The 27746-nt window shown below is 32.5% G+C and overlaps 3 protein-coding genes across 3 annotated transcripts; 2 read left to right on the forward strand and 1 right to left on the reverse strand.

Moving 5' to 3' along the window:
- The first annotated feature begins 8438 nt into the window (after positions 1–8438).
- On the forward strand, positions 8439–9756 carry LOC133797671 (glycine-rich protein-like). Its single transcript, XM_062235657.1, has 2 exons — positions 8439–8634; positions 9406–9756. Exons 1-2 carry the CDS (start codon positions 8514–8516, stop codon positions 9639–9641), a joined length of 357 nt encoding a protein of 118 aa, XP_062091641.1. The 5' UTR covers positions 8439–8513; the 3' UTR covers positions 9642–9756.
- Positions 9757–19008: 9252 nt separating this feature from the next.
- LOC133795558 (uncharacterized) lies at positions 19009–19707 on the reverse strand. The gene has a single exon (XM_062233010.1). It carries the CDS (start codon positions 19705–19707, stop codon positions 19009–19011), a length of 699 nt encoding a protein of 232 aa, XP_062088994.1.
- Positions 19708–21442: 1735 nt separating this feature from the next.
- Positions 21443–22585, forward strand: LOC133797672 (glycine-rich protein 3 short isoform-like). Its single transcript, XM_062235658.1, has 2 exons — positions 21443–21640; positions 22004–22585. The coding sequence occupies exons 1-2, from the start codon at positions 21523–21525 to the stop codon at positions 22321–22323; spliced, it is 438 nt and encodes a 145-aa protein (XP_062091642.1). The 5' UTR covers positions 21443–21522; the 3' UTR covers positions 22324–22585.
- Positions 22586–27746: the final 5161 nt, after the last annotated feature.

Consider the following 27746-nt stretch of genomic DNA (forward strand, 5'->3'; position numbering starts at 1 on the left):
TATTATGCAAGTTTATAATTTTTGGGAGGTCCGATTTACAACCATCATGTTGTTGGATTTCTAGTAGAAATTAAGGCTATATATAAGATAAATCATAAATCTTTTCGAACAATTTAAAGTTAATAATAACTAATTATCGACTCAAGATTTGGAGTGTTTTATTAAATTTATAATTACGGGAATGTTGTGTAACAATATGAGTAAGCTTGTTTCTGAATTTATAATTAATATTTCTAGTATTTAAATGATACTTAGTCATGTGCAAGACATGCTCTTTATGGAGAAAATTAATTAGTAATAAGTTTTTGGTAATGACGATTTTTTTTTTTTTGCAATGTGCACATATCGACTTTATTTTGTATAGCTATGTGAAAAATGGGGGAGATGACTATAGTGGATGTTATCAATTCATGTGATTAGCTCACTTATCTTAAACCTTGTCATATATGGATGTTTGTGTAAATTGAAGTCTTGTTGTAGTGACTTTGAATTTTTTTTTTCTTATTCTTTTATGTGGAACTGGAGATTATGAGAGAGCAAGAGAGTACTACTAATGAACTAGTCACTTAGAAGAATCGAAAATTAAATGATGGGTTGATGCTAGCTGAAAGAGGCTAAAATAGATGGACTTGATGGGACGAAATGGTTCAAACATCTTGTAATTCTTATCATTTTTGCTATATTTGTAATGCATAATGCAAACATCAAAATTGTTTCTTTTCTGAGATTGGGTAGAAGTTTAAAAAATTTAATGTATAAGTTTCTAGAATATTCATATTTGTTCCATTTTTTTTAGATTTGTAACTATCTTATTGAATGTATATGTTTTGTTATTTTAATCTACAAGTTTTCATATTTGTATATAAATGTTTCATTTAAACCATAATTTTTATTTTAAACTAAATATAAATTATTTTTTTAAAAAATAAAAAATAAAACTTTTAAGGGCACGTATTGTGTGCCTTAAAAAATCCCTTTTAGGGCAAGCGAAGAGAACCCTAAAAACTTTATTTAAAGGTACTAAATGGGATCTTTTAGAATACGCAGTGCGAGCCTTAAAAAAATTCATTTTTTTAAGGTTCTCAAATAAAAGATTCGCAGGGGGTGCCCTAAAAATATATATATATATTTTTTTAAAGTAGTATTTTTACTTTTATTCACAAAAATTGTTGTGACTAATGTTAACCGAGATTTTCGGCAACTCTCTTAATGACTAATATTTACCGATAATTATAATGAAAGCAGAAGATTTATACGGGGATTTTATGTGGTTGGGGCGTTAATTAGCCTTACTCCACGAGTCTATATTATTAGAGCTTGAAGAACCTTTTACAATGGAGTTTTCTCTCTATATTTTGACAGAGTTTTTGTTCTTTTGGTGAAAAGAGACCCCTATTACAGTGTTCTGTAGCTTATATTTATAGGCTTATGGGAGCACCGGGTTCGGATCGGGTCTGACCCACTGGTGGAGGTGCCCCAGCTTGATGAGATTTTCAATCTCATCTTTGAGCTGCCGACACTCGTCGGTGGTGTGGCCCACGTCCTTGTGATAGGCGCACCTTTTGCTGGTGTCTCTCAGATTCCTTCCTCCCTTATACATGGGGCTAGGCTTTCGGTAGTGGACCGCCCTCTCTGTTGCCAGATAGATGTTTTCCCTGGTGTCCACCAAGTTGGTGTATTCTGAATATTGGGGCTCGTAGCCCCTCTTCCCCTTCTTTGCCGGCTTAGGTCGGTTCTGGCCTTTGCCTGATCGCTTCCCCCGGGAGGGATTCACGCTTGCCTCAGTCACTCCCGTCTGTGACTGCTGGGCCACAACGGGGGCCAGGCTGTGTCCTGCCGGCGCGACGCCATAGCCGGAGAAGTGGGCTAATTGGGCCGGGGCGTATCCCGAGGCTGGATGTAGGCTCTCAATGTCTCCGCGGGGAGTTACTTAATATTGGCGAGAGCGCTGATTTCCATATCCATCCTCATGGCGGCCACGAATTGCTTTTGAAACGCCGACTGCAACCCGGATCAGGATTGGATGGACCCCGGTTTAAGCCTCTTCCATCACTCTTCAGCGGGACCGCCCAAAGTGATCGAGAAGCAGAGGCATTTGCCGTCGTCGGTGACATGGGCCACTGTCATCAGTCGGTTGTACTGGGACAAATGGTCTCTGCGGTCGGTGTTTCCAGTATAGGCAGTGAGACTTGGCATCTTGAACCCCTTGGGGAGTACGGCGTCCAGGATGTGTCTTGCGCAGGGCTCTTTATCCTCTTCGTCAGAGTCGGTGTCTGCGCCTTCTTGCTTGCGGACCAGGATCCCTGACCTTTTTCAATGCGGCCATCTGCTCCATGAGTTTCCTGGCCGTGCCATCCTCCAGGGGGATTCTCTCGTTCCTCTTGTCGTTGATGTTGTTTCTGAGGTTGCCGTCTCGGGGGAGGATCTTTTCCTTGCGGGCCCGATCTTTCCGGGCGTTCAGTCCATCGCGAAAATCTATCCGGGAAGTGTCATTCCCTGAACTGAGGGCGTGACGTTCCTCGTGGCGAGGCTCTTCCTGACGGTTCTTGTTAACCGAGGCGCTTGGGGGCAAAGACCTTTCCCGCCCGTCTCGCCCTGGGGCGTGTCGGGGCTGTGCATTCCGCGGCCGTGTCCCCTACGGATCGATCGGGTGGCCTCGTCCTGGGACGGGGCGCACCTTTTCTTTCCTAGGTAGCGGCCGGGAACGGGCCCCAACTTTTGCGACGGGAGTGTTCTTCCCCCGGGTCTTCTGTCGCTCCTTGTCCGGGCCTCCTGGAGCCGGTTCGGAAAAGGGCTCCGGGGGATGGATTGGGCTGGCACCTCTGGGGACCCCGGCTTGCTCTTGGGGAGCGAGTTGCCGCGTTTGTGGAAGTGGGCCAGTTGTGGGGTCGGCTGCCGGACCCTGTGCGACCATGAGCGCCTGCAGGGCTTGGAGAGACTCTTGGATCTGGCGATGCGCCTCTGCCTGCTCAGCGATCCTGGCCTCCTGATCTAGGACTTGCTGCCTTAGTCTGGTCACCTCCAAGTCCTGCTGATCGTCGCGGGGGGTCCTGGGATCCGCATCTTTGTCGTGGTATTCCCCCTCATTTTCCTCCTCATAATACTCCCCCTCGTCTTCCACTTTGTATCTCGTCCCACCCTCGTAATTCTGCGACTCGTCTTGGTGAGATATTTGAGGAGGCACGTCCTCGGGCAGGTCCTGAGGAACATGCGGTGAAGGCAGCGGGTCTCCGTTGCCCTGCTCTGGATTGGTAGGGTCGAAGATGGTGTGTCGTGTGTTCACCATCGTAGTAAAGGCCTGATGTTAGCACTAGCTTCCTTCAGCTCTCAATGAAAGCACAAAACTGTTAACTGAGATTTTCGGCAACTCTCTTAATGACTAATATTTACTGATAATTATAATGAAAGCAGAAGATTAATACGGGGATTTTATGTGGTTGGGGCGTTAATTAGCCTTAGTCCACGAGTCTATATTATTAGAGTTTGAAGAACCTTTTGCAATGGAGTTTTCTCTCTATATTTTGACAGAGTTTTTGTTCTTCTGGTGAAAAGAGACCCCTATTACATTGTTCTGTAGCTTATATTTATAGGCTTATGGGAGCACCAGGTCCGGACCGGGTCCGACCCAGGCCCATCAGAAAAATGGATATAAGTGGCTTTTCTAGTGGAGGCCCAATACAAAAGGTAAAAAATATATGAAGTCCAAGCCAGCCAAGGCCCAACAGGTTGACCTTAGAACGACGTCTCGCCCGACAAAACGGCACTTTGGTCTGATCACTTCGAGTCACGAGGCCGATTCAAGAGACAAGACCAGTCAGAGTACTTGGCTGCGCAGTCCTAACACATCGGCGTGCAATCCCGAGGTGGCCTTTTCTGCAGGTGAAAAGTGGGGGACAACGCCCACGTGGAGCGAGGCGCCATCAGGGTCCCGGACGCCTGGCCCTTTAACCGGGGGCGAGGTGATCCGGATCCATTTACCTTCGTCCCGCTTCGTTTACCATAGGCCCGGACCGTGCCAGGGGTCCGGGATCAGGACGCGTAGGCCGCGGTGGTTCGAATGCTCTACACACAGCCCGGACTATCATCCCGGAGGACGGACCCGGAGGGACGTTTCGGACCCCTCCCATGGGCCCGGACAAGAACCCCCAGTCCATACCCTTCCCTTCGGGCACTCTCCATACAAAGAGGCCTTGGGCCGGGCCCGCGTGCTAACCTGGCCCATGACGGTGGGCCTGGACGAAGGCCCCGAGCCCATGCAGGAGATGGGGATAACAACTAAAAGTAAGATTTTTTATAATGATAAATTATTTAAAGTACATCCTTCTATATGCCCAATAATGGCTCTCTCCCCCCAAATGGTCTCCCAATAGAAATTAGAGCTACTGCACAAATATGAAATAGTTTTTAGTAAAAGTAAATCCAATACAAAAACAACTACAAAGGCGAAGGAAATGTGTTCAATCTGTGTCTCATCTTTAATCTTTATTTTAATTTTTTTGTAGTAGTAGTGTTTTTACTTTTATTTTGAATTTTAATATTTAGATTATGTTTTCAGAGTTTTCCTTTAAATGTGTTTTGGTCGCAGTACCCAAGTCCATTCTATCTTGTAAATTAAAAATCAATAAACATTTTGTTTCTTTATTATAACGTATACCACTTATATGTATTGTGTAAATATTTATATAAATATATTAAATTTTTGGACAAAATACTTTTTTTCTCTCGAACTATAGCATTTGAAGACTTTTGCTCCCCGAATTTTTTTCTTGTGAAAAATACCCTCGAACTATAACACTTGTGGACTTTTGACATTTCCGTCCAAAATAGTAACAATTTAATGATGTGACAGTTAAAAAATATTTAAAAAATGATTTTTTTATTAATTAATTGATTTTTAATTATAAAAAATAAATAAAAAATATTTTAAAAATATAAAAATTAATAACAACTAATTTTTAAATTTATTAAATTATATAAAATCAAATAATAAAAATCAATAAACAAAAATAATTTTTAATCCAAATATAAATTTTAAAAAACTAATCTCAATTAAATTCTTTAATATTTTACTTGATTGTTTTCTAAATGTGTTTAATTATCTACATTTAAAATATAGATTTGGTTGAGTTTTTATTTTAATCTAGTTTAAAGATTTTAATTTAGTTTAGGAATATAGATTTTAGTTTTATTTTAAAAAATATTTGGATTAAAAAAATTATAATTCTTGATTTTTTTATTTATTCTATTTTATATAATTTAATAAATTAAAAAATAAGTTGTTATTAATTTGTATTTTTTAAAATGATCTTTATTTATTTCTTATAATTTAAAATAAATTAATTAATGAAAATTAATTTTTTAATATTTTTTAAACTACCACATCATCAAACTGTTAATATTTTGGATCAAAGGAGCAAGAGTCTACAAGTGTTATAGTTCGGGGGTATTTTTGCCAAGTAAAGAAATTCAAAAGGCAAAAGTCTACAAGTACTATAGTTTGGAGGAAAAAAAACATTTGGTCCTAAATTTTTTACATGTATTAATATGATATATAATTACAAATTATTATTATTATATAATAAAAACAAAAAAATAATAAAATTGGTACAACACATATTTTGTGATGTGCCTACACCCCAATAGTAGTTTTTTGTGACTGAATAGTTATGATTTCATTTTTTTATGATAGTGCATATTGTAGTTATTTTACATACCTCTAAAATTTCGAGAAACTTCAAATATTTACAGTGTTGAAAATATGACTTAATCAGTCTATTGCATTCATGTCTAACAATATGTTTTGAACCCTATCTTCAACACTGTAAAATACTTAGAATTTCTTGAAATTTTGCAAGATTACTAAATAACTGCAATGTACACTTTCATAAATTTATTTTTTTTGTGAAATTATAATGCTGAAAATGCTTGTAGAGTGTAAATACAATACAAAACGTATGATGTACCGAAGATTCTCCTTGAAAACAACAAATTAGAATTTTTTTTTTTTGCACTACTAAATTGTCTAGTATCTAATACTACATATTATTTTCCTACCAAATTGTGCTAGCAAATAATATTTTATTGGAATACAAATCTATTCAATTTGCTAGGGTTTTTGGTAAAGCAAAGAAAAAAAATCGCTACTAATTGCTTTGGTAGCTAACTACTTTTCAACAAGGAGGAATTAGCTATGAACTTACTCAAAAAAATCTAGTAGTAAAAATTATAGGAAAATTATTAAGTGCAACCCCTACAAATAGGCCTACTAGCTAGTGGGACCATTTTTTTCGACACTTGAAGAAATTATAATATTTTATGTATGACAGTGTATATTATAATCATAGTGGGGACCTCAAATAAATTTTTGAGAAATTTTGAATAATTTACTATGCCAAATACATGGTTCAAACAACTTGTTTCATAAATGTATAAAAAAACATACAGACAGGTAAGAGATTGTTTGAATTATGATTTCGACACTCTAAATAATTTAAAATTTTCTAAAAATTTGTGAGGGGTCTCTTATAACTAAAATGTACACTATCATCATATAAATAAAATTTGGTTATAATTTCTCCATATACTGAAAACATAATGGTCCTCCCGTTGGGTCCAATTTTAGGGATTATGACTGGAGAATTATCCAAAATTATATTAACTATCAAATATTCATTGTTTACTTTTTTCTTGTGTTAAAATATATATTTTTTAAATGAAGGGGTTTAGGATTTAGGCTATAGTAGGGTTGCTAGGGGTATAGGGTATAAGCTTTACGATTTAGTGTATGGGGTATAGTTTACGACAAGTAGGATTTTAGGTTAGTTAGGATTTAGGGTTAAATTTCAGAGTTTATAATTAATTATATTAATTTAAGTTTATTTATTTATTTTTAAAGTAGTAAATTAATAATTTTATTTTATTTGGGTTATTATTACTTTTTAATTTTTAATATATTTATACAAATTTTGTCAATCTTAATTTATTTTATTTAATTAGACTTCCATTAAAATTATTTAGTAATCCTAATTAATGACATGGTATATAATACAAATACAACTACAAACTTAAAGGTTAGTAGAGAGTGTAAAAATATTATATCAAATTTAAAATTTCACTATAATAAAATATTCTCTATATTATAATAAGGATTTTAAAAAATAGTAGTATATTATATATATTATGATACTTAACAATACCCATAATCATATCATATATAAAATAATCATACTCTTTATATAACTACAAAAACAATATAATCATGTATATATATAAATATATATATATATTAAAAGAATATATTTAGTTGGTACCAATGTTTCATTGAAATATAGATTTAGTATTATCTAATACGAAAAATACTCATTATTGAATAACCTATATTTATAAAATCAGTCAAAAATGATACCTTATACTCTAATTTAGTCAATAATTTTTTTAATAGTACCCCAAATACTCTTAATTAAACATTTATTTGAATAAACAAATATATTCTAAAGCTATAAAAATTATTAAAAAAAATTAGAACCCCATATTTTACCGTTTAATACCAAAAAATAAAAAAGCAATCAATGTATAAAACATCAAAAGGCTGTAATCAATAAACCTATCTTTGGTGTCCACTAATATATAAATATCATAACAATTATATATATAGGAAACGATTACAACGCATCACATTTTTTTGCAATACTGGTGCACTATTTTTTTATTTTCAGCAGCTGGATAGATATAATCCCAATTTTTTTTATATGACGGTGTATATTGTAGGTATTTAGAATATCCTGCAAATTTTTAAAAAATTATGAATAATTTACGAAGCCGAAAACAGAATTCAAACTGTCAAATTTTACACGCGTACACAAAAAAATAAGCACGCGTGTAACTGACAGTTTAGACTCTATTTAGACCCTATTTCAAATTTCAAATTTTTTTAAAAATTTACAAGATATTCTAAATACCTACAATATACACTATCATATAAAAAAATTTAGAATTAAAAAATATGTTGTAATCATTTTCTATATATATTCAAAACAAAAAAAAAGATGAAAATATAAAATAATAACCTGTTGCGCCTACTGCTACTACCTGCCCCTGCCACGCGTGACGGTGTGAGGAGGAAGAGAGAAATGAAGCATGAATAGGGTATAACTTATAAGAGAGAGAAGCTTAAGTTTTAATTAATTACTTTGTTTTTTATTTAGTTTTTTTTTTGGTATTAATGGAAAAAAAAAGGGTTATTTATTTAATTTTAATTTTTTATTAATAAATATTTTTTAGTTATTTTTATAACTTTAAAATATAATTTTTTATTCAAATAAATTGTGAATGTAAATCTTCCAACACACCCTACTACGATTGTAGGGCCATATCTTCCCAATTGCTCTTAACTAACAGTTTGTTTAACCTATAAAAAGGGATAAAGAGAGTCCGGTTTTCACATTACTCTTCTCCATTAATTAATACTATAATCTTATTGTTGATATTTCTCTCGCTCAAAGCCAAAACGAAAAATGGGTTCAAAATATTTCCTTTGGATGGGTCTTTTGCTTGCACTTGTAATCCTCCTCATCTCTTCAGATACTGTTGCAGCTAATGACCTTGCTGAAACTTCCACTCGGAAAAACAATAAAGGTCCGCTTTGTTATATATTATTAGCAATTTATATAGTTTATATACATCTACTTTATCTATATATATCTATATGATTGCATTTTTAATGATTATTACCTATGGAGCTTTAATATTAATATTGGAATAAAATTAATGATTTATATTTATAGTTATTAATTAATATTTTTAAAAATAAACTTTAATTTTTTCAAATTTTTGGAAGAGTTTTTTAATGAAAAACGTGTATTTATTATGAAAATATAATATTGTAAACTTTTTATTTTTCAACTGCATGTTAATTTCTAAATATAGCTAGTGTCTCTCATTTGTTGGAAATAACATTAATTATGACAAAAAAAAAATAACTAAATTCGAAATTAATGTAGAAATAAAATATTTACATGTTCGTAACTTGCTATACCACATCACTATATTGTCACATTATCATAATTGTTAGTAATCTTGAATTTATAGGAATATATGACAGTTTTACTAGTTGTATACAAATTTTCATTTATATATATATATATATATGATAATATGAATCATATGGAGTAATATATTATACATAGTACTATTATACGTACATGTTTGGCCAATTAAGTATACAATTTCATTTGACATATATCTACAAGAGGTAAATATATATATATATTAAAGGAAAGTCTAATTAATCAAGCATGCATATTATTCATCTTATAATTATATATACACTATCCACTTTTTGGTTTCCTGTTATAAGTCATACTATATATATATATAAATATTTATATATATATATGAGTCCTGCAGTTGTGGATGCTGGTACTAATGAAAAGGGGGTTGAGGATGCTACATATGAAGGATATCCTGGTCAAGGCGGTTATGGTGGTGGTGGTGATGGTGGTGGTTTTGGCGGAAGTGGCGGTCATGGCGGTGGTGGTTGCTACTATGGTTGCTGTAGGAGCAACTACGATGGAACAGGCTGCGCCAGGTGCTGCTCTTATGCAGGCGAAGCTGTTGATGCAAAAGTCGAACCTAACAACTAAATAGGGCAATCATGAGATGCCGTGAGATCAATATCTCTCTATTATAAATAAGTAAAACTACTACGTTATTGTAATAAAATGCATGAATGAATGAATGAGATATATAATTATAACACACTCAAATTGTAAATATGATATCTATTTAATCTTAATCGTGTCTAGCATTAAATATAGGGTCCTTTAGTAGTGATTGAGAAAAATCACTATATGTAGTGACATTATTTTTAATCACTGGATCATAATCTAAGGTTAGTTTACCTATTTTGGATGTAATTTGTTTTTTTAATACCATGCAGAGTTTGTAATAAAAAATTCTATGACTAATTATTTCCAAACTATTTCATTAATTGTTGATTTTCTCTCTTAAATATATATTTATTTATTTTTCAATCTTTCTATTTTTTAAGTCAAAACAAAAAATAAATAAAAACCATCCTTTAATTTTTGGATGATAAAAGCAAATGTAGGTTGGCCCGGCTTGACCTATATTTTCGTGCCTCCGAAAAATTGTGTCGTGTTGTGCTAGACTCCATATATAAATGTGGGTCGTGACATGCCGACCCATTTTTGAAAGTATAGGCCCAACATGGCCCATAGGCACGACCCATTCGTGTCTCGTGTTGGGTCGGGCCACCCCATTTTACTTATTCGGGCTCACTTTCAAGCTCATATTTGAACCTAATTTATTATTGCTAACAAAATGTGAGTGTGGGGATTTGAACCTTCCAACTTCTCTTCAACAATTAATAATGAACTAACTACTAAGCTAAATGCATTTCTTAATTTAAATTATAGTTTTAGTTATTTTTATATATTTTTCAACCATACTTTACACACAATTATATTAGAAATATTAATTAATTATTAGAATTTAAATACCTACTAATAAATACTCAAAATTTTAACTTACAACTCGTAAAACATATAAATAAAGTTCTAATTATAGAATTATATAAAAAATTTAAGATTATTTAATTTACATATAGTTGACACAAATAAAAATTTATTAGTATTGTTAGTGTCAAATATCGGGCATTTTACCGTGTCGTGCTTTTGGGCTAGTCTGTTCGTGTCATGCTAATTTCAACATCGTGTCGTGTCTAGCCTAAGCCCATATTTTTTCATATTGTGTTATGCTCGTGCCTTCCGGGCTCGTGCCAGTTTTGTGTCATGCCAAAAAGTCTGGCCCATATTGTAACGCCCTAACTTCAGGGACCATTACGGTGTGCCTTGTAAACAGTGCTAAACCCGCTAATCGAGTCATTTGGCCAAAATCGTGTAAGTAAGTATGATTAGCGGTTTAGGGATTAAATTTTTTTGTTAAGATATAACGTTTCATTAGAACGTTTATTATATACATTGGGATCCCAAAAATATAATTTAAAGGTCTATTACAAGAAAATATTTACAACTAGCCGATCTAGGCGGCAAAACAGGGTTTAACCCTAGTTCCTCTTCAAACCTCGGCCGTGGTGGTTGAGCAGCTGCATATGTACACATCGTCACCTAAGCTCTCCAACTCAAGGATGGTCCAGCTTTCTTTTGCCTTTACTTGCACCACATAGCACCCGTGAGCCGATGCCCAGCAAGAAAACTTAATATGCTCATGAACAGTAATAATATGTCATCAAATCAAAAGGCACACGCCTAACAGATATAGCCCTATTCTAGAAGGCAAACAAACACATCAACCAATGATCATAATAACCATCCAGGGCTTTTAGCCCAAAATAGAAGAGTGACAGTGGTACAGTCACTATGGTGGGTTTATTCCCAACAGCCATGTGACGATAGGGTCACTAGAGCTTTATAGATAGGTGAGTCTTTCACTAGTTTAAACAGGATAGGTGCATGATGATTAGTCACCAACATAACTGTTACACCCAGATTTCGAGCCTTAAGAATTGTGATCTCGAAAGCTGGATTCGTTAAGAATGGACTCGTAATTTCTGGAACACGTGTCCGCAACCTAGGCACCGAGCCTACAAAGCAGGGGCAACTTCGAAGATGGTAGCCTCGAAACCCTCACAAGCTCGAAAGACAGACATCGAAGTACGTCTATTCTCGGATGACCTCGGATCAAGGGTTCCAAGCCTGACATAAGTATGAGCTCGAAGCCACATGATCTCGGGAAAATGCTATAGCTCGAAAGTCATTAAGAGACCTGGGTGAACACGACACTAAAGATATAGGTTGATAACTTTGAATATCTTAGTGAATCATTTAGGAGAGACGCAGTCTGCATTCATTGCTGTAAATCCCATATAATCAAGGGATATTTATTATCCAGTTATACGCAACCTGATCTTCAGGAGACGTTTCCTTGTATATAGGATTACAGGCTTTTAATGCTATTAAATTTATTTAATATATAGAATAACCTCCTGAAATGTGTGGGATAGTTTTCAGAAATCTTCTCTATAAATAGAGAAGTCATGCACCATTGTAAATGACCGGATTTTTGTGATCTTGAGAGAAAACTCTGGAGAATTCATTCTTGAAGAATTTCCAGAAATCATCTTAAGTTTTAATAACAAAGACTCGTGGACTAGGCAGAGTTAACTGCTGAACCACGTAAAAAATCTCATTTGTTTTATTGTATTTTTCTGGCCATAACTATTTATTGTTTTCGTGCTCTTATTTCACTGTTGACGAAAAGCAGCATCAACAATAACCTTCCTCATGACCATAGAGTCATAACCATGGAACATCGTTCCCTAGCCATGTGACAAGCAGTCACCTAGGCCATAGGCCCTGGCTCTAGTAACTAGTCCTAGACTAGCCAAGCGCTTATAGGATTCATCGACCTTAGGGTCGGTCCAGTGTTAATACCCCATATGAGTCATTCAATGCTGATATCGATTAGATCTAATCTTCATTTGGCCCTGCGTTCATGACGCTATGCCATTTCTGACTCTTAGGTCAGTATCCCTTACTAGTCAGTGCCATATACAAGTAAGCAATGCCACCAAACATATATAACATATCCAATATCCGAATACAAGACATTCAGCATGCTTACTTAACAAATACTAACACAATTAGGATCATGCATAAACACAGAGGCTCAAGCTCTGAACAATATCATACTGATCAATATACAAAGCATGTCCTAATCACATGTTTCTCGTGCATTACATTTAAGCATCCAACATGCATAAAAAATAGCCATGCATATTACATATACACAGGGTGCATTTTTCTTATCTTTGGTCCAAGCATAGGTTACCAATAAACGAGCCACAAGCACGATCCTGATCCCAAGCCCCTAGTGAAAACCTAGTCACAACCATGATATAAAACCTCATCAAAATGGGTAAATAAATAGTTCCAAACCCAACCCAAGCCTTCGGGACATCGAATCCCACTCATCTAAGTAGAAGGATCGATCCCAGGCCCTTAGAGTTAAGTTTCCATCACAAAAACACACTTTTGGGCAACTTTTCCCTTAAGGGCCACAGCCCTCCAAGGACCATGCTGCGGGCTACCCCCCTGGCAGAGCCTCCTCCACCTTCATCAAGCTAGGGCTACGACACCCTAGAACAGGGCCGCGGCCCAACTTCGCACCAGCCACTTTTCTTCGTTTTTCCACTTTTAAAACCTTCCAAAAACCTATCCAAACATCTCCAAATCCCAAAATCAAAGTTCTCAAACATCCCCATAATCCAAAACCCATAAAACCCAAATCTCAAATCAATTAAAAACTCATCAAAACACAAAATCCAATTCAAGCTTAAAAACTTTAAAAAACTTAAAACTTGAATTACCTCCAATTGAATTGTTTCCAACTAAATCATCCGGTTAATAAGCTTCTAATCTTTCCTAGGATCGCTATGCTTCGATCCTCACTTGAATCCGAGTCCTAGAACTAAAGTTACCTTCGAAAATACGATCGGGAGACGGAAATGGAACTTTAAGGGAGAGAGAACGTACAAAACGTTCTTTTTATACTTTTAAAATGTTACTTCAAGCTTAAGTAGCATCAACCAAATCCTAACACTCGGGGTCTTGAAAACACCCCCGGGAACAAAATAGTCAAAACCTCCAAAATTTCCCCCTGATCTTACTAACTCCCAATCTATCACCAAATATTAATTCTCATTACCCAATAACTCGGTAATGCTCTAAATACCCCTTGACTCACTCCGAGTCAAGAATAAATCCTGTTGTGACTTCCCAACTAGCTTACCTCCTAGGATCGTCTTGTGCAGAGTAACTCTAACATAACCAAACAATAATAAAGCACCACACACATATCACATATATGCCAAATATGTCCGAAATGACCAAAATATGAAAATCACTCAATTACTCAGAAATGGGTCAACATGCATATTATCAATTAATAACATAATAAAGCAATTATGACCCTCCCAGCCTCCTAATCAAGGTCCCAAACATTATTAGGAAATTTGAGGCATTACGCGTATTTATAGCTCTAGATAAATAAAATATAGAGGAAGATATTTTATTTTTTATTATTTTGTTTAAATTTTTACTTCTTATTTAATATATAGCATATATATATTTATATTTATATAAACATTACTAAAAAAAAAATTAGTAAAACTATTAAATTAATAAATATATGATACTAAGCAAGTTTTTTTTTTGGTTTAAAATTTCCATAAATATATATTTTTCTAAATCACTATTGAATAATTTTCCATATATATTGTTTTTAATTATTCATGCATGGGCTAATAGTACTGTATATATTGTTTTTAACTATCATTACAAAAAATTTCATTTTTTACGACTCTCTATGATGTCTTACACCTATGGTGTAAGACATTATATAAGTATTTAGAGATATCTTAAGTATAAGGAGGTAAGTTATTAAAAAAATTTGTTTCTCACTAAGTGGGTAAGTCATTAAAAGTAGTGGGAGACGTTAATTACAAAATTTAGAATTATAATTAATTAATTTATAAAACTTCATCTTATGAATACCTCTAACATGCCACATTGGACATCTCCCCAGGGAAGACGTTATATGTTCTCCACGTCTACCAAAGGGAGACGTTATTAGAAGTCTTCCCCTCTTCTTTCCTGACACTACAAGAACATATAACGTCGACGAGGTAAGACCCTACAGCAACGACTACAAAGTTTTGTGGTAATAATTGCTAACCTATACATCCTTTTACATTTAGGTTTACAACTTTAAATTTTTGCATTATTTTGCTTCCTTTTAAAATATACAACTTCAAATTTATTAAAAAAAATTACACAAATTATTTTGAATTCATAAATATATTAGATTTATTACATAATATCTAAACAATAATATTTTTTTTAAATATGATTTTAGTATAATTGCGTTTGAAAAGAGAAAAATGATGTCGTCTAAAACGAAATCGTTTGCTTAGAAGAAAAGAAAAGAATAATAATAATAATGTCTTTTAGCTAGTGAGCTTAAATTTGTGTGAGAACGCTAAAAGACAATTCAATTTGTTATCACTTAATTTTTTTTTAAAAAAAATAAGATTAATTCACTACTACAAAAACACATTTTAAATGTGAGTCCCGTGAGTCCTTAAAGAATTTTTTTTAGGACTCGCGGAGCGAGTCCCAAAAACTATATGTGTCTTAAAAGTTTAAGTTTTTTTTTAAACAAACACCTCCTGGACTTTTTAGGACTCGCATTGCGAATCCTAAAAACTTATGTGTATCATAAAATTTTGAATTTTAAAAAATTTCGAATTCCCTCTAATTTTTTTTTAACAAAAGTTTTATTATTATATATTAAAAAAAACAAAAAAATCACACAGACCACATTTTCACTCTCTCTCCTCGGTTCCCTCTCTCTCTCTCCCAAAGTTCCTTCTCTCTCTCCCTCTCTCCCAAAGTGCCAACGCCGAACGCCGCCGTCCCACCTCCGGCCACCGCCACGCGCCGGACCAATGGAAGCGCCGTCCCCCGAAACCCCCGATCCCCGGAGATGGCGACCTCATGCGCGGCCTAAGGCCCTCAACGGGGCACTTGAAGTTCGGTCGTTCATGGGTTTCTCCCAAACTTTCTGAGCATATTCCGGCCACCTCGAGCCACCACGAGCTGAACCACCACATACTCCTTGCTTCTTGGGCTTTAAAACCCAATAGTTTGTTTTCCGAACCACCACCTTTTAATGGTGGCGCCGCCACCGTCGCCGGAGCCTCGCCGCCAGATTCAAAACTCACAAATTAATTTTTTTAAAATAAAAAATAAAACTTTTCAGGACTCGCAATGCGAGTCCTAAAATACATTCTTTTAAGACTAAAAAACTCCAGATTTTTAAGGCTGCGCGAGTCCTAAAATATTTTTTTAAAAAGTCTTTTTTGTAGTAGTGATTGAAGGAAATTTTCTAAAAATTAAATTAAAGTTTTGAAAATCTATAGCAACGGAAAAAAAAACCTTCTACTCAGAACTTTATATTTAGATGCATTGTAGTGATGACTTCGATGCCATACATAATATATATACACATATATTTATATAACATTTGTTTCTTGGTGAATCCAATTAGAGATCCACCAGTGAAATTTCTAGGATGGCTAGTGCATATATAAGTCTTATATAGCTTATTGCTCCCAAGTTCACATTATAAATTGATTATGTTGCTAATCATTAATTATTGATGAGGTTATTAATTACGTATTATTGCTAACTAAATAGCATCGTTGAGAAATTCATCATGCAATGCGATTGTATTAGTTATATAGCATGGATTTTCATTATTTATCTTCTTTTTTTGTTTAATAATTAATCTCTAATATAAAACAAAATATACTTGTTAATTTTGACGGAGTGCATGCTAGCTGCTTTTGCTCAAAATAATGCTTAGTCATTCCATGTTACCAAGTAATTGTAATTTAAAATAAATTATATATTTGTAGCGCCTTTAATTAATATATAATAATTGTCTTCCAAATATTTAGATATAATGATATATATATCCCATACATGCATTGCTATCTTAATTAACCATATATAAACCACTACAATTCAACATATTGATTTATACTAGGCTTTTATATATATGATCATGATGGTATTCTTATAGCTTTATTGGTTTGAAACGTAGGTACATATATAACATGTGATGATATAACGATACTACTGTTCATATATATATATATATCTCTGATATCAGTTGTGAGCCATGGTTTGAACATCACGAATGGCTTCACCATAATAATCGCAACACTTTTCACAGGCTTTGAAAATGGTAAAAAATTATAGAATTTCATCTAAAATTCAATTGATGATTAATAAAGTGACTCATTTTTTTTTATAATAATTATACAGTTCAATATTCTTAAATATTTCCCCCCTGAGACACCATACACTAATGAAAATTACCCAAAAATCCATAGCACACCATTACTGTACTAAGAGCACTCCCATCTGGTGCTCTACTTCAACCTTTAAAATACCTCCCAAAAACACACATTTTTTTATTTTACCTCTAAGTTTTACATGTTACCATACATCAGATTCTCTATTTTTTTCTCTATATCATTTAAATATTATATTTTCAAACATTTTTTATTCATTTCAAATATTTTTTATAACTATCAATAATATCCTAATATATTTAAATATTATAATATTGGGTTAAAGGAAGAATAGTATACATTAAATATAGCTTGGTACTGTAGCTACATGTAAAAATATTTGTAAAATACATCATTCAATGTATACCCATTTTTGTTAGTTTTAGCTATTTTTTACATATTTTGGTAATGTAACTCACCCAATGTGAGTGCTCTAAGAGATTTGTGTGTGCAAAAAGTATGGAATCCGATGTCGGCTATGATATTTTCATAAATAAACTGATGGACGGTATTTTGGTAAATAAATGCTAATTTGGTGGCCTGGGGTGTAAAATTCTCCATGATAATTAATAGAAGGATATTCCCCATCCAGAAAAAAATTATATAAACTTATATATATCAAAGTTGGAAATCTAGAATGAGCCTGGGAGATCGGACATGATGTAGATCGATCTAGAATAAACTTGAAAATATCTCACATATATATATTAGAATGTTCACGTGAGCCCATGCGGAAAAAAAAGTATGTTGAGATTCTCTATAATTAATTAGTAATATTTATAATACATATTAAATTCAAATAAATATAATCTATTATTAAATTATATCAATAGTAATATATCACCTATTAATATTAGGCATGGTACGTCTTACAAATTCTCATACATATTACATATTACATACGAACACGTAATTAACTCGTGAGAGTAGCGAAATAGCTCTAAAGCTTATCTAAATTAAACTTCAGACTAGATATTATAAGTCAAATTGTATTGTCAACGACTTGGTTTAAATTAAATTAATGAACCTTTATTTATGTCAGAAATATTAAATGTAAAAAAAGAAAAATTAATTACGACCAACTGCCTCTGCTCTAATGATATGTTTTTTTAAAATCTTTTTTGGATGAGATCGCTGGTCTGGTTGGAAATTAATGACGAAAGTTGACCCAATGACCAACTTGATCGATATGCATGAGAATTTTGCATTAGTCAGAAGTAGTAGTACTTACTGGCTCATGTACTTGTTGACTTTCAACCCTTCCAGCAGCACACGTTATTCAATTTCGATCCACATATAATCTAATAGGTTAACCACACATATTTTTAATTCAAAATTTATATTAAGATATATAACCTTGCTTTCTCTTATAATTTTTTTTAAAAAAATTCTTACAGTCTAATTAGATAGATGTAGTTTTTTTAGAACAATTCTACTCAAGAGCATCTCCAATGTATCACAAAAAAAGTATATATAGTGTAGGAGACACTTTAACGTAGCAGTTTATCTATATCTAATTTGCTGTGAAACACACGGTATTCTCTTTTTTTTTCTTTCATTATTTTATTATATATAATTATTATTATATATATTTATATTATTATATATATAATTTAGAATTTAATTTATTATGTAGAGATTAAATTGTATATACCACAAATTATTTTTTTAATTATAATTTAAATAAAACATTATTAAATATTTATATTTTTTTTAATATTACACAATACAAACATTACAAATTTAAAGACACATTAAAAAAACTAAAATTGAACACATTAAACATCACATTCTCATTATAATCAATAGTACACATTCTCAACATTCACAATCACATTACAATTTTTTTTAATATTAATCATAGTAATGCATACGAAACATACTTAAAATTATACAATAAAACATTATAAACTTAAATCATAGTCAATATTACACAATAAAAACGTTACAAACTTAAACATACATTGAAAAATTAAAATTAAACACGTCAAAATCAAACGGAAAGCAATAACATAGAAATGAACCTTATGAGATACAAAGACAACAATTCAATAATATGGAAAATTATTCCCTGTTCCGCCAAGATAGTCAAAATATGTACTATAATCTTGTGAGTTATTTTCAGATCTTTCACCTTGATCTTGAGATCGTTGCCCTTCATCTTGAGCACTTTGTCCTTGATATTGAGATGCTCGATATTGTGATCCCTGATATTGAGATCTTTCTCTTTGTTCTCCAACTTCGGATATTTGTGCTCTTTCTCTGTAAATTCTTCTTTTTTCGCTTTGAATGTACTGGCGAAACTCTGGATCGGATATAGAATCCAAATCCGTGAATAAAATTTTATCTTCAGTCTTTCTTTTATGACGTTCATTTCTATCTGTGTTACTCTTTTCAATAACTTGAATGAGTTTTTTACTTTGTTCCATTAGTTTGTTAAATTGATCATCACTTAATTGTTTTGCCTTCGCTTTTCTCACACCAATAGGTCTTTCAGTTGAATTAGTAATGATTTCCTCATTATTTATATTAAGATCAAATGAACTCATACCGGTGGATGCTGACGTCGGAGAATCAAAATTGTGAGATGATGATTCAGACGAAGTAAAATTAGGACCATCTTGTTGGAATCTACTTGGTGCATTGATGTTATCATCACTTGTAAATTTCTGAATGTGTTTGAGGATGGGCCACACATGATTAAATTTGAAGCCTCTGCTATATTTTTTTTCTTGGGCTAATAACATCTTCGCTTGATTTAACTATTAAAACATAATTAAATAAAATAACGGTGTCAATAAAATTTAAAAACAATTTAGTAAAAATAAGTAAATTATAACAAACACTTACAGTATCTTCTTGTGAAGCACCACTTGGATTTTTATTTTGGATTTAGTTGATACATCCCCTTAATTTTGCAACTGCACCAATAATGGTAGTCATTCGAGTTTGCAAAGATCTTCTTGGTCGAGGTTGATTACTAAATTTCCCATTCTTGTGGTACTCTGATTCAACTCTTGCCCAAAAACTGTTACCTGATTGGTTTCTTCCTATGATTGGATCTTGAGAAATCTCAATATATACATGGCACAAGTGCATATCTTCCTCAAGTGAGTATGAATCAGTGCGACTAGAAGACATTTTGGAAGAAAATGTAGTTGTTTTGAAAATATGTTGAAGATATGTGATCAGTTTGAATGAGTAGTGTAGGATTATATAGGGATGAAAAAGCTACATAAGATTTGATTTCTTATCTTCTGATTTTGGATTACTGCAGTCTAGATTTGCAATTATTGTTGGACCGGCACGTCTTTGGAATAAAAAAGTATTACATGATATAATGACTTCATGTATTATTATGCATAATATGATAATTGAAGATGAACGTGATATTAATGCATCAATTGAAGAGCGAGTCGAAGTGCCAAGTCCAGAAGTTCAGATGGTAGAAGATGATAATGCTTGGTTTCAAGAATTTCTTACTAGACATAGAAAAATCAAGGTTAAAAAAGCTTACATTGAGCTTCGAAATGCATTAATTGAGCACTTGTGGAATGAATATGGTAACTCACAAAATTAAAATATATATTTTCAAGTGTGTCTTTTAGGTTAAATTTAATGTAATATTTTTTTTCCATGAATGTAATATTTTTTCTCTAGTGTAATCTTTATGTTACTACATGCAATATGATTTTTTAATTTATCGAGTTTTAATTATTTATATAGTATTATTAATTAGATATAATAATTGTGATGATTTTGATAAATTAATATAATAATAAAATGAATATTCAATTTATTTAAAAAATAATATAATAATAAAGAATATTTTTTTTGTGTAGTGTTGTGATTGGAGTGAAAATAGTTTTTGACACCAAATTTGATGTTGGTGTGACACCAAATAAAGTGTCAAGATTGGAGATGCTCTTATAAAATTCATTTTGGTGTTGAATCAACACAAAAATAATAGAATTTTAGCATTATATATATTTTTCTCTTTCCAACTATAATACTAAAAGTTAGACAATAAAAAAATATATTCTAATAAATATAATACTTTTATTGTTATATTATTTTCTTAGTTTGTAATATAATTATAAAATGTATGCTTATTTATGAAATTTTATTATTATTATTATATCTAAAGAGTAAGTACACCATATATAGTGTCCATTTTGTAGTCCAACTAGATTGTATATAGTGCAATATTTTTGTTCCAAATTTGTGTATAATTATAATATCATCAACCCAACACAAAAATATTGAAATAACAAAACGCCCCATACTCACTTAATTGTAAGTCCACTATAATTTAATTATTATTTACAGAGTAAAAAAAAGATATTTAATAATATATAAATATAAGATTGAAATAAATTAATTGCGAATGTTAATTGCTCCAACGCCCAACTGCGATTGTAGGGCCGTATCTTGCAAATTGCTCTTATCCACTTACACTTTGTTTAACCTATAAATAGGAATAAAAAAGAGTATGGTTTTCACATCTCACTCTTCTCTTCTCCATTAATACTCTCTCTATCTTCTTCTTGCCAAAACAAAAAATGGGTTCGAAATATTTCCTTTTGATGTGTCTTTTGCTTGCACTTGCAGTTCTGCTCATCTCTTCAGAAGTTGCAGCTAGAGACCTTGCTCAAACTTCCACTGAAGAATATCATAAAGGTCTGCCTAGCTTCTTATATATTATTATTATTATAAACATATATTTATATATAAATGTTTATATATAAAGAGACTCTAATTAATCTAGGTAGCATATTTAGGAAGAATTACTATTAATTAGATGGCGTACCACTATTGATAAACTTAATATTTAGTTTCATATATTTTAATTTAAACCAAGGTGTCACTTTTATGTAGTATTCAAATATCAAACATATTTATGTCATATATATAATTGTATGCTATACGTAAGTACATGCACTTTTTGGTTTTCTGAGTAAGCAATTTATTATGATGTATACGACCATTATATCTATATAGCCAAATATTGGTCACTAAATTATGTATCTATGATTCATGCAGTTGTGGATGCTAATACTAACAACGTAAAGGGAGTGGAGGATGCTAAATATGGAGGAGGCGGTTATAATAATGGCGGAGGCGGTGGCAATTATGGTGGTGGACGTGGCGGTTATGGCGGAGGCCGTGGCGGTGGCGGTGGACGTGGTGGTTATGGCGGTGGACGTGGTGGTTATGGCGGTGGAGGACGTGGCGGTGGCGGAGGTGGTCGGTGCCACTATGGTTGCTGTAGGAGCAATTACTATGGAAAAGGCTGTTCCAGGTGTTGCTCTTATGCAGGTGAAGCTGTTGATGCCAAAGTCGAAGCCAAACCTAACAACTAAGTAGGGTAGTCATGAGATGCATGCCAATAATCTCTATTTATAAATAAGTAAAACTTCACGTACTTTGTTTGTAATAAAAATGAATGAATGAGATCAAGTATATATATATATATATATATTGTTCTTAATTCTTCATACACATGCTCTAAGTCTTGTTAGGCTATATAATAATAGTACTTGATACATATTATATACTTCAGTTTCTGTTTGAAATCCACCACTACTTCATAATTAGAGAATAAAGGCTTGAATTTTATTGTTATTAATGTTTGGTAATTGCTTTGTTTTTGAAAAATAATTGATTTCTACTTTGAGTGAAAAGAGAAGTAGTTGAAGAACTCTGCAATATATTAATAATTTTTCACATATATAATTTGATCCAATTAATATATTCAACTATATTTTTAACTTCATTATATATGTATGAATGTAATTGTTAACATTTTGTGCACTTTTTACCTGATTCCTTTGATCTACGGCTAAATATAGTGAAGTGAAACTTAGTCAGAAGTATATATAATTGTTATTTTACTATTCTGACAAATATATTGCATCCCTTTAAGTGATGAGTTTATACTCAACCTATGGTAATAAGTGTATTTATTAAAACCACATAAGTATATGTAATCAAATGTATTTTATTTTTATATTTATAGCTTCGGTATATACTTATCTTTATATATAATAAATGTCTAATAATAGATTTGGTTTTAATGATTTTTTTAAATTTTAATTAAATATTCTAAATATTAAACGAGATATACTTTTAAAGTTAATTAAAATAAATAATTATTATTTATATTAATATAAAATACCTATTTAATAATTATATAAATTCAAATTAAAATTAAAATTAAAATACTATAAAATATCATTATTATAATTATATATAATAAAAACCAAATAAATAATATTTATATTAATATAAATTCAAATATTATAAAATACTATTGCGATAATAACATATTATAAATGTACGAACTAAAGGAAAAATTACAATGTGAGCTTTTTATAGTGTTTTCCTTTTTACATCTTTGGCCTGGTAAGTAAAACTTTACTTCTGAGTTTAATTTTTTTTTTATAAATATATATATATATATATATCTCAAATCCATTACAAAAGATCATCAGGAGCTACACTTCCTTTTAAACGTTCTATTATTGAACAAATTAAAAAATTATCGTGAATCATGTTATAAATACAAAACAAAAAACAGAGATGCTTTTCCATTTCAGCATAATGTGAGAAAACTCATTGAGTATGCCTTGTTATAATAGATAAAAAAAGAGAGACCCATTTCAATTGAACTAGTATTAGCTACAATTCAGGCCAAGCACCAAACCATTCTCATTACACATTTGGTCACCTCACAACTACAAAGGAGCCCTGTTTTTGACGCATTGCTTCTTTCACCACCATTACAAGCCCTATTCTGCAATTTTCATAATCTCTTCGGCACCATAAACGAAATGAAGAAAGTAATAAACTAAAGATAAATTAATTAAAGATAGTAGCAATATAAACAGCAATGAACGCAATTAATGATACATCATAACAACTAAACTATATAATTTTTTATAAATAGACCCTTTGAACACGGCTTGCTTCCTGGTCATGAGCTAAAAAAATGCAAGCATCTACTATGCATAGGAAGTTGGCATTTGTTGAAAAAGAAAGCAGAGCTGCATTTTAAATGAGTGGCACATAATTTTGGTTTCCACTGGAAGCCAACTCTCTACACGCAGGGAAAGCTTGAGAAGTCGCGGTGGTGCAAAGGCAAAGTCTGACAGTTGGCGGTAGTGGCAACGCCAAATTCAGTCTGTGGTATTAGAGTATGGTGTCTCACATAAAATAAGTGTAAGATTATTGAGTCATTAATAACAACATGAGAATTTCACTAATCACCAATTAGTTTTAGATGGAATCTCATAATTTTTGTCACGTGGGAAATGGAGGCAATAGCAACAACAAATTTGAATGGTGGGCGTCGACAACAAGAAGTTGATCTGAGAGATGCACTCAAGATCTTCAAAGATTATTTGATCTCTTAAGATCTTCTCAAATTCCACACACAAAAAAAATAAAACAATTAAATAACTCAAATTATTGTCGAAAACAAAGAAAAATTAAAGAAGTCACAATTGTGATTTTATCAGCGTAAATATATAAAATAATTCCCATGAAGAAAATTATAAGATAACTAAAATTGATGAGAACCCATTTTCAAAAAAAAAAAAACCAGGAATATATTAATTTGTATGTCAAAACACAACTAAGATAATCATTTTGATTACCCAAAAAGACTACTTTTTTTTATATGAAATCCAAAAATACTACTTTAAAGTTATGTAGTCCCACTTTTCCGTTATTGAATTCTAGTATTTCTCGTACAATTTTATTTGGGGACATTTGCAGCAAAAGTACCATTATTTGGGGTTTGTAGCCAGTATGGACCCAATTTTTTTAAAAGGTAAAGTACACAAAGTCAGTAAAATAGTAATTCCAAATACAACAAAGAAAAAATAGTAGTTTTCTTAGTTCTTTACATTGATGACATTTTGCTCATTGGGAACAATGTAGAGACATTGTCAAACGTGAAGAAGTGGTTACCCAAAAAGTTCCAAATGAAAGATTCAGGTGAGGCGAGCCATATTTTGGGAATCCAAATCCTAAGGGATAGGAATAACAAACTCTTGGCACTTTCTCAGGCTAATTATATAGATAAAGTGCTTAAAATATTCTCTATGGAGAATTCCAAGAAAGGTCAGTTACCGACTAGACGTGGAATTGCTCTCTCCAAGGAACAATGTACTAAGACACCTCAGGAGGAAGAGGATATGAGAAAGTATCCCTATGCTTCAGCGGTTGGGAGTCTGATGTATGCTATGTTGTGTACTAGGCCCGACATATGTTATGCAGTTGAGATTGTGAGTCGTTATCAATTAAATCCAGGTTTTGAACACTGGATTGCAGTAAAGCACATTTTCAAGTATCTTAGGAGAATGAGAGATTATATGCTTGTATATTCAGGGGGTGAGCTGAACCCCACTGGATACAGTAATTCTGATTACCAATCAAACAAAGACAGTCGAAAGTCGACATCTAGGTCATTGTTAACTCTTGGTGGAGGAATTGTTGTCTGGAGAAGCATTAAACAATCCAGCATAGCTAATTCAACTATGGAAGTCGAATACATTGAAGGAGCTAAGGAGGCGGTTTGGTTGAGGAAGCTCTACACTGATCTGGAAGTAGTTCCAGATATGGATAAGCCATTAATCCTATGTTTTGACAATAGTGGAGCAATAGCTAACTCCAAAGAATCGAGAAGCCAGAAGAGAGGAAAGCATATAGAAAGGAAATACCATATAGTAAGAGAGATTGTACACTGATGTGATGTGATTATTATGAAGATAGCGTCGGAACAGAACTTGGCTGACCTGTTTACCAGGACACTTCCTGCAAAATCGTTCATGGGTCACGTGCGCAATATGAGATTAAGGAGATGTCTCACTTGCTTTGAGGGAAAGTGGGAGATTGTTAGGATTAATGCCCTAAAAGCATGTAAAGACATTTTATTGGTTTTAAATAAAAGTACAATTTTATTGTATTTGAATGTTATAATTATTGTTTGAACTAATTATATAATAATATCAAGAAAATTCCTTATTCATTTATGAGAATATGATCTTGTATTAGTACGAGAGAATTAAGATGTATAAAATAGTCAGTAACATATTAAAGTATGAAATCTTTAATGAATGGTTACTAGTACAGTTTGCTAAGCATACGAGATGCGAGTAATCTAGATTTAGATTACTGATGTAGATAGACATCTTAGTAAATGTGTTGTATATAATAGAGATTATATATGACAAGGCCGATGATAATTAACTATCTTTATAAACTTACCCTTTAAAAAAAAGATTTAATTTTTATCATTATAGATGGTGATTTGTTGATCATTCTAAATCCTGAGTATTCATGAACTCTTGTTTGTATTTATTGGATCTTCTGATTCACTCGTTAAGGTCTCTTAGAATAATGAGGTTAATGACTTTTGTTTTGGAGATTCAATATCATGGATGGCTAAGAACGTGAATTACAATATTGGAATCCATGTTTTCCTAACAGATCGAATATTGGTTCCCTTAAGGGTTAATCCTAAAACTGAATAGTTATTGAGCTCAAATCTATAATTAGATTATAGATTAATTATTCGCTAGTGAATTAATGGTAGGATCAAGAGGTAATTAGAAGGGTAAAACGGTAATTTTGACCAGCTCTAATTAACGAACCAATAATGGAGGACAGAACTACATATATTGATTATATCAATAGACTACAAGAAAAAAACTCTGTAAATATGATTCTATAAATACTTAGAGTGCAATTCCATATTTATAGTGGAGTAATCATAGAATTAATAAATAAGATTATTAAATTAAAGAATTTGATTAATAATCTGGTTTATTGTGTTAGAGAATATATGTTATTTCTCAATGGAAAAGTGGAAAAACCAAAATACAACTCAATGCAAAAAATACAATAGACAAGGTAATTGATTAAATAAACGTTACAACTCAATTGCTCAAAATACAAGTAAATATAAAGAGGTAGAAGAAGAAGATTACAAACTCAAAACAATAATAATACAAGTAAATAAGAACAACAAGATCAAAAGAATGAAAAGAACACAAACTCTCACACAATCAAAGTGTAGAGTAGTGGGGATCACCAACTTAAACAAGGTTCAAGACTTTTGTCTAAAAGCTTATTTCCCCCTATTCTTTAATCACTAAGGGATCTTTCTAGGAAATAGCTTCTGGAATTATCAAACATCTATGGTGTATTTTCCAGCCAAGTGCTTTGTGGAAGGAAAAATTGTGTCTTACAAGTGAGCATTAGGTTCCTATTTATAGAGTTTGAGATACCCTTTGGATTTCAAATTACACCAACCCCCATGGCTGTTACCAATGTTTAATTAGATGTTTATGGAATTAAAATGGAGATTTGAGAGTTATTTGGGTTTTTGGAACCGTTCAACACATTTGGAAAAAACTGAAAATTTGGCCTGAAATGCACCTGTGGCCGCGGCCAAGGACATCAATGGTTGCGGTCACTACTCTCTGTCCCCCAGACCGCGGCCACAACCCAGTTTCAGCGCACCAATTTGTGTTGTTTTTCCAAACGGTTCTAAACACTCCCAATTGATTTTGTAACCCCCAAAACATATTATTGGGGTTTAAATCATGTCTCCAACGGCCATATTTCATCATGGCTTTGTGAAATCCAATATCAAATGTGTACCATATAATATACACATTATTAGGTAATATTTGAGAGTTACAAATTTGTAAATGATTTTGTAACTCCAAAATATGTCACATTTGGGCACACACATGTGTCTAATTTTGTGACTCTC

Source organism: Humulus lupulus, chromosome 8 (genome assembly GCF_963169125.1).
Source record: "Humulus lupulus chromosome 8, drHumLupu1.1, whole genome shotgun sequence".
Classification (NCBI taxonomy): Eukaryota; Viridiplantae; Streptophyta; class Magnoliopsida; order Rosales; family Cannabaceae; genus Humulus; species Humulus lupulus.